We start from the raw sequence: 10912 nt of genomic DNA, 5'->3' as shown, positions 1-10912 counted from the left end.
AAACAAAACCACAAAGCAAATCTGCCATATTGTATATGCCCATATGATATATCCTGACTTTTGTCACCCCTTTTCCCCTCATATTAATCCGAGGCCACTTTTCCAAATTCATATTAAATCTATGAAACTTATATAACAGGTGTGACTGTTCTCTCTCTCTCTCTCTCTCTCTCTCTCTCTCTCTCTCGCTTGCTTTCGGCTTAAGACCTAGTCAGACAAGCTGCTTTTGATTCACTACTTTGAAATTTGAATGCAGCATAATAGCTTATTCCACATGGGTTGTCACTCTTACGTTGCATGTTCTATCTTATTTTAAATCCGCAGAAAGAAGGTGGCTCTAATGGTTGTGGTTACTTTTTCACACTGTGCTACTTGGAAATATTAGATTTACTCATGTCCTTATCATGCATTTGAGAACATGGTACCCTGCATTTTCTTGATAGCTTTCACCTCAAAACGATACATGATAAATATAAAGCAGCAGAAGAAATCTTGCTGTAAATTTCACATGGTTTGTTTGTGTATGTGGCAGTGCACTATCCACATTCCACAGCCACAACCAGACCTGTTGTGGTCCGGTTGCATCAAATTATTCATCTTCTTTATTCTGGAAACGATTCGCTGATCCAGATGCCAGTTGAACTCAAGACCTTCAGACCTTGATCGTAGCACGTAACTAAGTCTACGTTAAGCTTTCTTAGAATATATCAAATCGCATGGAACACATCCACAAACCCTTATCCAAAAAGGAAAGGCCAAAACCTAAAAGTGAATTTCTAAGCCTAATCTCTGGAAGACTTTCCTTGCAATGAACTTTGTTTCCCTTTTATTGATAATCATTCATTGGTTTTTGGTTATTTTGTGCTTGGCTGATCTAAGCAAAATAGCTAGACTTTTGTGCCTCCTTCCTCCCTCCTTTAACATCCTCCAACCAAATACAAATCTTTAACACCCCATTAACTAGAGGCCAGCTGTTTGATTCTGATCACTCCTATTTTATATGCATTTTTTAATCCATAAAATACTTAAGCAGCCTGGGGATCTTACCTTGTTTGGTTCACAGAATGGAAGATTTCTTTCTCACGTTTGGTAATGTCGGGAAAGTAACTGGGATATATCACTTTATTTCATTTCCCATATTTATTTTGACTAGGAATGGAAAACAAAGATGGTATAAATTTTCAATTATATCCATATTAAATCAAATAAATCCGAGTTGGGAGGAGGGCTCTACTTTCCCCCCTACTTTCCCATGTGTCAAACAACTATTTCCGATGCCCGAACTTATTAAATATGGGAAAGCAATTGATTTCTCATCCTCAAGCCTCCTTTCTCATGAATCAAACGAGGTAGTGGGATGGGAATATGATATCTAGAGTTACGGGTACGGCATATGGGGGAGAAAGGAGGCTTGGAAAGGATTGTGGAGGTCCTCAGATAATTAGGTTAGTTATTTTTTGTTTAATATTTAGTTATATTGAATTGACGAAATTGCCTTTCAAAAAATATCACATACAACTTAATTTAACTTAAATTTTATCAGAGTTAGACATAGGTGTTTAATTGTAACACTTTACAAAGTTCAAGTAATTAATAATTAAAATTAAAAGTTCATGTGATAATTGTACACATACTTAAAAAATTGAAGTGATATTTATGCAAATTTCTCATCCATAAAATACTTAAGCACCCTGTGGATCTTAATCTTATATGAACTTCTTTAGCCCCCAAAAAGAAATTACCTGTAGTGGGATGGGAATCTGATATCTAGGGTTACGGCATGTGTATTTTTACATGCATCATGTGCGGCTGTGCCTATGTTTGGCCACTTGTTTAGGCCACTTTATATCCTGAGCTTATATCTCTTTGGGAAAGAAAAAAAAAGCACAAAAGCATAGTTGATTCTTTCTACTGTTTTGCAGACACAAGGTTTTCAACCCCATATCCTTAGTGACAAAGCAAACATATTTTCTTTATCATTACAACTCGTCACCTTTCTTTTTCACACTTTCTTTTTTTGTCCTTTTTCTTTCCTCACCTTTATTTTCAACACTCTCTCTCTCTCTCTCTCTCTCTCTCTCTCTCTCTCTCTCCAATGGGTGCTTATATTCACTCCAATTCTATCTGCAATGTTTTAAAAGCATTTCCATTTTATGAATCACATTAAAAATCCAGCTTGGTCTCTGCCTAGATTCCCAGAAACAGTTCACATAATCATGGCCAATGCAGCTTCTACGTGCCTCTTCTTGTTCTTCATGTCTCTTCTCTCTAGCTGTTCATCAGGTAAGCAAAAACTATTACTTATACTTTTTGATCTTCTGCTTTTCTGAAACCATAGTTCTCTTTATGAACATCACACTAATTAATGTGAAGTTGGATCTACATTTTTCATATTCTGATCAGGTTATTGTTATAAATTGGGTTAAAACTAGTTACAGCTAAAATTACAAGTTAAAAGTAGTTTGAAGTTTGTTCTTTTTTTTTTTTTTTTTTTCACACCTTACAGGAACTCTGGTGGGTTTCTCATATCATGCAAGTGGAAACACTACAACTTCATCACCTAGTAGAACCATATCGTTCTTGAAGCAAAACAAGATCATCCCATCTCAGATTCGAGTCTTCGTTGAAGATCCTAGGATTTTAAGTACTCTGCCCAACACTGATGTTGCTGTTGATCTCTACTTGAATGAAAATATGATAAGTTCCAAATCTTCCTCAATCTCATGGCTGAAAACCCATGTAATTCCCTTTCTCTCACAAGCAAACATCAAAAGCAGCATAGTAATTAGTGGCAGTGACTATGCAAGAAAATCTAGTCTACCTATGCTTTTATCCACCCTGAAATACATGCACTCAGCAGTCCTTGCTAGTCTTCCTTCTGACAGAAGAATTAAGGTCTCAGTAGCATTTTCTTTGACATCTCTTGAGAATTTGAGAAGAGGACATGAAAGAGATCTGCATAGGATTTGTACTTGTATCAATGAAGTGAGATCTTCAGTCATTGTAGAAGCCAATATTGATGGAGAATTGAGTATGGGTGATAGGTTTGTTCAGTCAGTGATTGAGAGAGCCAGCCTTGCAAATTCTGTTCTTCCTTGTAATGATGTCCCCATGGTTTTGACAATCAAAAGTCCAGCAGCTCCCAGTGCATCTGAAGTAGCCGAATTCTCTGTTAAGATTTTGAAAGCTTTAGAAAGCAACACTCAGATTACAGGTAGGTTAGTTGGGTTATATGCAGAAGTAGCTTCCATGGATGATTTTGCACAGAAAGAGCTCAAAAGGGAAGAGGAACAGATTTTTCCTTCTTCTAGGAGAGAACTCTTAAGCAGTTTCCATCTGAAAACAACTTCACATGACACATTTGACACACCAACAGTGTTCCCTACAACTCCCATATCAGCACCACCACTGCCTACCACCCCTACACCAACCATTGTCACTGTCCCTGCTACAAACCCGGTAACAGTAACTCCGGTCAATCCTGCCGCGCCAGTGGAAGTTCCCTCCACCACACCCGTCACCATACCCCCCACAAATCCAGTGAGCTCACCAGTTACCAATCCAGCCACAACCCCCATCACACCCATCACCATACCCCCGACAAATCCTGTGACAACTTCCCCGCCACCATCTGGAGGCGCTCCAGTCACAACACCTGTCACAAACCCAGTCTCACCTCCTGCAACAACTAATAATACTCCTGCAGTTCCAGGACAGAGCTGGTGTGTGGCCAAGAGTGGAGCACAGCAAACAGCACTGCAGGCAGGATTGGACTATGCATGTGGAATGGGTGGCACAGACTGTTCACAGATCCAACAGGGTGGAAGCTGTTACAATCCAAATTCTCTTCAAAATCATGCCTCATATGCATTCAACAGCTATTATCAGAAGAATCCAGTGTCAACTAGCTGTGACTTTGGAGGGGTTGCCACAATAGTTAATGCTAATCCAAGTATGATCATAAATTTTTGTTTCTTCCTTATGATTTAATAAACCATATATGTATATATCTGACACTCTCCTGAAATTTTGAACAGGCACTGGTTCCTGCATTTACCAATCATCATCATCATCCTCAACCCCAACAACTTCAAATCCAGCATCAACAACTCCAACACCCACATCAACAATTCCACCACCAACATCAACAACTCCACCATCAACTTCAACAACTCCACCACCAGCAATAACATCAATTCCACCACCTGGGGAAGGTGTATCAGGGTATAGTGTTCTGTCTCATGACTTTCAATCTCTATACTACATTTACCAGTTTATCACTGACTTCATCTCTACTTGCAGCTCCGGTACTCCACCTTCAGTGTTGAACTCGAGCAACCCGGCTTCAGGATCCATGCCAGCGTTTGGGAGTGACAGCCCTCCTGGTTTTAACACAACAACATCCACTTCAGCTAGTTTGCGACCGTCTGTTGGTTGCGTCTTTTTGGTAACAACCTTAGTTACTAGAAAAATTGTTCTTACCATGTAAAAATATGACCTCTCCATGTAAATTAACGGGTGATCAGATTCCTCAGAAGCACATTTTCTCACGACGAATCACGGTTGTACATAACTGCATATGCAAGCAAAGAAAGCTAGAGGAAACATGATAGTTAGTTACTGTCTTGCATTAGCTTTGGGATGTAGAGATGGTTGTGGGTGAAGTGAATGTAAGCTTCTCTACATCTAAACCTGAGCTGGTAGGAAACAACAATTTTACTCTGAGGTTGAGAGGTGCAATAGAGATTTGTGATCCTGTATCTCTTTTAGTTGCGTATTGTAGGTCTGTGTACTGTGCTCATACTATTAGAATTAGAGTTCATATTGCTCTTCTATCTAGATATTTAGTAAAGTTGCATGAACAGAGATTTATGCTATCTATTGGAGTCAACTTCACTCGTCTGATCTGCACTAAGGCAACTGGCAGGGTAATGATTTTCGAATGGACTGATTTTACTTTCACTGTTCATTTACAAAATAAGTTACCTGATCATAACATCATTTACACATGGAGCTAAATTCCACATTAATTGTATCCGGATCAAGATCTTCTGATCATCATGATGTTAGATCCATGCCCATTATTATCATTACTAGACAAGTAATAATCATCAAACTTTATGCAAATTTTTAGTGTCATCGTTTAGCATTTCAAGCTTTTTTCTTTTTATATTTTTTGGTCGAAGTTTAGCATTTCAAGCTAAACCCATATACTAATTTCGAATCTAGAGTACTAAAATACCATGCAATGGCGAAGCCAAGATTTCATGTGTGTGGGAGCCTCCTACAAATTATAAAGAATCAAAAATTCGAATTCACAATACATACAAAAAATAGTGTATATGTATCACATATGTCAAGAATTATATTGCTTATTGGTTGCAATCATAATTGTTCTTGACAAAGGGATAGACAAATACATTCTAAGCAAGAAAAATTGCAAGAGATGGACAAAGAGTAGCGATTTAGCAAATATCTTTCAAGCTTTTTCCCCCATTAAACCCAATAGAAAGAAAGAAAAAAAATTCAAAATTTTCCAAATTAAAAAAAATCTTAGGCCCATTCATGCATTCATATCATACATGAAAAAAATATTGACTTAGTATAAAAAATGGTTTTTCGGAATAATCATTTTCTCAAAATAATGGTGGTTTTTATTCCTTACACATCAAATAAGAAAACTTGATTTTATGGGATTTTAGTATGAAGTATATATTGACTTAATGAGCCATCATTTTTAGCATAAATTGTATTTTATACTAAAACCGATTTTTCTTATTTTGATTTAGTGAGAATTTGATTTTCTAGTATTTTTATTTGAATCCAAATAGGGAGTACTTCCTTATTTACATTGTAAACTTAAGTAAATGGAGTAATATAAAAATAAATTAAAGTAAAGGACAAAAACATTTATTTAGATGTTGAAAATAGAAATAAGATAATCTGTACACCTGGAGTACACCGCCACCAACTAAGCAATGACGCAATTTGAACTACCTCCTTGTGCCTTAATAGGTCCGCCATAACACATGTGGGTACATATCAAAACGTAAAGTATTTGAAATAATATACATATATAAATACATAATAATATATTACTTTTAAAATATTAAAAAAACTTGAATGGGGCCCAGGACCACACTGGTCCCAGTGTGGCTCCGCCGGCATGCATACATAGTAATCGTCAGCCTAAGTTCCATTTGCTACCTTCCCAAGTTTCCACATTTTACAAATTGGGCTGGATCAATAAATTAGTTTATAGTTAAACTGAAAATCCACACAAAATCTGGCCTTTCCTTCTCACATTTTGACTGGAGGAGATGCTTGGAGTTAGAACTCAGAATACAACACCATCTAAGATTTGGTTGCTTAACTATTGGTTTGGAGATGAGTGGCCAAATTGAATACTCCATTGTCCTTTTTCATTCATGAACGCATGTCACGAATTGAAGGTTACCAACAAGAAAAGTTGAACATTAATTAACATGTCAAAAAGAAAAGTCTCCTATAAAATTATAAAAAAAGAAATAAATCCAATACAACATTGTTGGCAAATACGGTATAGCCAAAATGCTGTACATGGATTCAATTTCCATACACTAATGTGGATTTAACAAGAAAAACAAAATTGCATTCTCTGATAATGTTCCATAATAAATAAGAACCTCTACAATGAGCATTTCTACTGTGGCCTATGCACTATTCCTAATTCCTTGACTAAAAAGATTCATGTTCTTTATACATCAACAGCTCGATAGTGCAACTATTTCATCGCTTTGAGAACACCACCAAGATCAACATGGACATGGACACCACGATTTTGAAACCAGAGCTTTCCCAGAAATTTTGGTTTTCAGCAGCTGAAGCTCCACTGCCACCCCGCTGTAACTGATCCCTGAGCTCTTTCAAAGCCTTGTCTCTTCGCTCACCCATCTGTCACAATGAATAAGTTCTTATGTTAGTTCAATATATTGTTGCAGTGAAAAATTGATTGATAAGGACCTAATTGTTGCTACAGGAACACCAACACTGGCCCGTGTAATTGCTTAAAGCTCTGCTATGACCATTTGCAGGCACAAGGTTTGAACTAAAATGCAACTTCAATAACACAAACTGAGTAAAACAAAAAGTTAGTGATTACCCTTTGAAGCTTTCGTGTTTGAGAACGGGCTTCCTGGAGACAAAACTCTAATTTCAATACCCTCTTTTTCAGTTCCTGATCTGCTCGCCGTTGTTTCTCCAACTGTTCCCAGAAACAGGTTGAAGTTCAATAAAAAAATTTATTAACAAGGACTTTATACAAGCAAACTGGGGACAAAGAAAGCACATGATGAATGTACCTGTGATTCAAACTCCTTAGTTTTGAGCTTCCAATGAGCAGACATTACCCTGATTTCATCTCTCAATTTTGCTATTTCTTCATCCTTTGCAACTAAAAGCTTATTAATCTTCTCAATATTCTTTGGCGAAACCTCATCTAATATTTTCCTCAGCTCACAGTCCTTGTTCACCCCTGCTTTTGCAACAGCTTGCATAATGTCATGCTCAATTCTCAAAACTTCATCTTTCAGTTGCTTCTGGGAAAACTCTCGTGCCTGAAGGTCCTTCTGCAGATTATCTAATTGCTCTCCTAGCCTAATTACACGATCATCTTGCTCTTTTAATGAGCAATTCTTTTCATCTAATTCCTTCAAAAGTGCTGAACACTGAAGGTGTGCCGACTGAGCTGATGCAGCACTAGCATCTGCAGTTGCCCGAGTGGTTGCAAGCTGTGATCTCAGACCATCCAATTCCATGAGGTACTGCAGTCACATTAACAACACCATAGTCAGGGAAAATTGTACACCAATAAAGTTCACAACCCTAACTACCACAATTATGTTCTGCAAGCAGATACCTTGCTAATTACTAACTAATTAGATATTTCAAAAACAATAGCTACTGTGTATGCTCCAAAATACAAACATATCACACTTGTCTATTGGTTAAAAACTCAAAAAAGTAAAATAATAAATTTTCTTAATACTCCAACAATTACCCAAATCTTTTTGAACAAATGGTAACAAGCAAAATAAGCTCCTGCATTAATTTAAAACAAAATGCACCTGTCTTCATTTTGTTTAATACACATATCCCTTTAAACTCCAATTTACTTTAGTTATTAACCTTCCACATATCTCACAATGGTATTCTTCACTTCTTTATGTCTAGTCACAAATAGAAATCCAAGTTGAACTTGGTTTTCTGCCTTCAGGACAACAGTTATATGTTGCATCTTCTGTTTATAAATGCAACTATTATGTGCCTACCTACGTGTACATTTGCAGAGACTTGAAAAAGAAATTAGTTGATCTCCTAAGTTTTGAAGACAATTCTATCATTTTATTCAGGCTAAACTATTTAATGTGTTGATATGGGGAATAACACTAATTTAGCTTCTTTTAATCTGAACCCATTAGGACTTAATGCATACAAGGAAAAAGAAATAAAGGTTTAGGGGGAAGTAGATGGTTATGAGAAGCAAATTTTAATCCCATTTGTTTCTCATTCGGAATTTATCACTCCATATAATCACTCAAAACTTCTATTGGGAAAACAGTTAAGAAACCCTAAACTTGGCAACTCCTTAATGCGAGGTCATGTATGTAACAAAGGTTGCGCAAAGTTTAATCTTGAGACTTGTGTGGAAGAATTAACATCATTGGTTGTTTACTACAGTTCCCAAAAGTTTGAACTGTTAGGAGGGTGCACTCCCTCACTTTCCTAGCTTACCACTATATCTTGGTATACTAGCAAAAATTAATTGAATTGTTCAAGCAACCAAAAAGAGGGAAACAATTATATAAAATCCATAAGACCTGGTCACCTTTTCTCCTATGGGCTCCGCCAAAAACAAAGAGGAAAGGCCAAAAGGCATCCCCAATGATGTGTATGAGATGTGAGTCTTGTTTGATAATTTCAAAACAGCAAGATGCAATAAAAACAACTAATAAAAGACCTCATCAACTTAGGAAAGAAAAGCTAACAACCGTAATTAGTTAAACAAGTCGTAAGTGAGAGGATCTACACAAAGGAAAATGATAAATTTTTAAACAGTTAGCCAGAAAATTAAAAAAGCTAATGAAAAATTATACATAATCAAGAACTAGGATGTGAGTGGGACCTTTTCAGCAGTAGATGCTGAAGCCTCAAGCTTCTCATTTCTATGTTCCAATCTCTTCTGTAATCTACCAATCTCTTCTTCCAAGTTTTTAGCCTTCATCTGTGCTTCCTGTAAAAATTCCCAAAAAGCACTTAGAATTGCATAAACAAACCAAAATGACCCCACAAACACAAACACCCAAAAAAAGAGAAATGATAGATTTCAAGACTAAAACCATGTCATATAAAATACAAAAAGAGCCTACAGTTATTAAATCAACAACTACTTGCCTGTCTTGTAAGTGTTTCTTTTACAAATGATTGCTCTTGAGAAGCTAAGCGGTTCCGAGCCTCCTTCAACTCCGATGCTAATGACACCACGTTCCGCCGAAAGCTCTGCTTTTTCTCGTTCAAATCTTTTAACAATGGATCAAACTCTTGGACCGACATCGATGACAATGACGAGGAGGAAGAAGAAGGCGAGCAGGGCAGTGATTTCTCCGAAATTGACATCATAAATTCCAAATCTTTTTAGCCAAGTGAGGTTGATGGTGAAGATCTGTATGGCGTGAATACAGTGAATAAAGTCGAAAGGGCCCAAAGATCAGAGGTTGGTCCTTACAGTGAAAGCTATTAACTTCATAGCTGCATGTGAAAGCGGTAGTTGTGCATTAAATTTTCATGGCCTTCAAGAAATTGTAATTTAAAAAATGATTATTTAAATAAATTGTAACTTTAAAAACACTGTAAATGGTTTGACGGATTCAACTTTAAAAAAATGAAAATTCATGCCAATTTTTTTAAAAAATGAACAGTTCTACCAACATCATTTTCTCGAGATAATCTAATCCAAGATAATTGCACATATTTTTGAAATTTTATCATGCAAATAATACAGCTCCTCAGAACGTCAACCCAACTGTTATGAAGAGAGAGAAAGATGAAGGAAGTGGTAGAGAGAGAAGCATGCCTAAGGTGCGTCAACCTCAACCAATAAATAATATTGAGTTAATAAGAGAGAGAGGCATCAACTGGGTCTACTGAACTTAAAGAAATCTGAACTGAAAAGTCTCAAATTTGAAGCTCATACCCAGAAAAATAAAGTTAAACAAAATTCACCATTCAAAAAGTTCAAGTCAATTTGAGTTTACAACTGACACACATATCAAATTTCGCAGGAAAAAAGAAAGCATAAACAAAACCATAAAAAGTTCCGATCTTTTTCAATAAACTAAAAATTGACCACCTCCTAACCTCTACATGCAAAGTAAGTTCCTAAAAATCCCCAAAACAGATCCAAAGACACTAAGAAAACTGCAACTCTTACCAGTCACCAGCATAAACAACATGAGATCACAAAGAAATGTTTTTTTAACCCATCAGAAACACACAGAGGAGAGTGAGAGAGAGAGGGAGAGAGATACCAGGTGCTGAGTCATATACCCAGTTTGAACAAAGAGCTGCTTAGCAAAACCCACTTGGGAATCTCTTTGTCTTCTTCCCAACATATGACAGACAGACAGATAGACCTCAATCAAATACTAATACTCTGTTTCAGCCCAACAACAGAGAAGGTAACACAATCGGACGGCGGTGAATCAGCTTTCGGGCATCATCCAAGGGCTCAAAATGGAAACCAACTTAGCACCAATAAACCCGTGAAATTAGGGTAATTGATAGTAGGATTTTCTTTACAAAATTATAAATTTTTTGTCTTTATTCAGTGGAAGTTGCTGCATTTAAGCGAAATGTGACAGAGGCCTGATTGCTT

At 36.7% G+C, this 10912-nt stretch overlaps 2 protein-coding genes across 3 annotated transcripts; one reads left to right on the top strand and one right to left on the bottom strand.

Annotated features, from left to right (window-relative positions):
- Nucleotides 2059–4896, top strand: LOC18772430 (uncharacterized threonine-rich GPI-anchored glycoprotein PJ4664.02). Its single transcript, XM_007204916.2, has 4 exons — nucleotides 2059–2283; nucleotides 2507–3952; nucleotides 4038–4224; nucleotides 4303–4896. Exons 1-4 carry the CDS (start codon nucleotides 2154–2156, stop codon nucleotides 4487–4489), a joined length of 1950 nt encoding a protein of 649 aa, XP_007204978.2. The 5' UTR covers nucleotides 2059–2153; the 3' UTR covers nucleotides 4490–4896.
- On the bottom strand, nucleotides 6454–10878 carry LOC18775226 (protein SGM1). Of its 2 annotated transcripts, none has more exons than XM_020566803.1 (6): nucleotides 10566–10878; nucleotides 9433–9786; nucleotides 9164–9271; nucleotides 7341–7802; nucleotides 7142–7243; nucleotides 6454–6933 (listed from the first exon to the last, which is right to left on the bottom strand). In XM_020566803.1, exons 2-6 carry the CDS (start codon nucleotides 9655–9657, stop codon nucleotides 6769–6771), a joined length of 1062 nt encoding a protein of 353 aa, XP_020422392.1. In that variant the 5' UTR covers nucleotides 9658–9786; nucleotides 10566–10878; the 3' UTR covers nucleotides 6454–6768. The 2 variants fall into 2 exon arrangements, with proteins under 2 accessions (XP_020422392.1, XP_020422393.1); XM_020566804.1 differs by lacking the exon at nucleotides 10566–10878 and adding an exon at nucleotides 10469–10557 and having other exon boundaries at nucleotides 6460–6933.

The sequence above is a fragment of the Prunus persica genome, chromosome G6, assembly GCF_000346465.2.
Source record: "Prunus persica cultivar Lovell chromosome G6, Prunus_persica_NCBIv2, whole genome shotgun sequence".
NCBI classification, from domain to species: domain Eukaryota; kingdom Viridiplantae; phylum Streptophyta; class Magnoliopsida; order Rosales; family Rosaceae; genus Prunus; species Prunus persica.
This window is presented reverse-complemented; position numbering and strand designations above follow the sequence as displayed.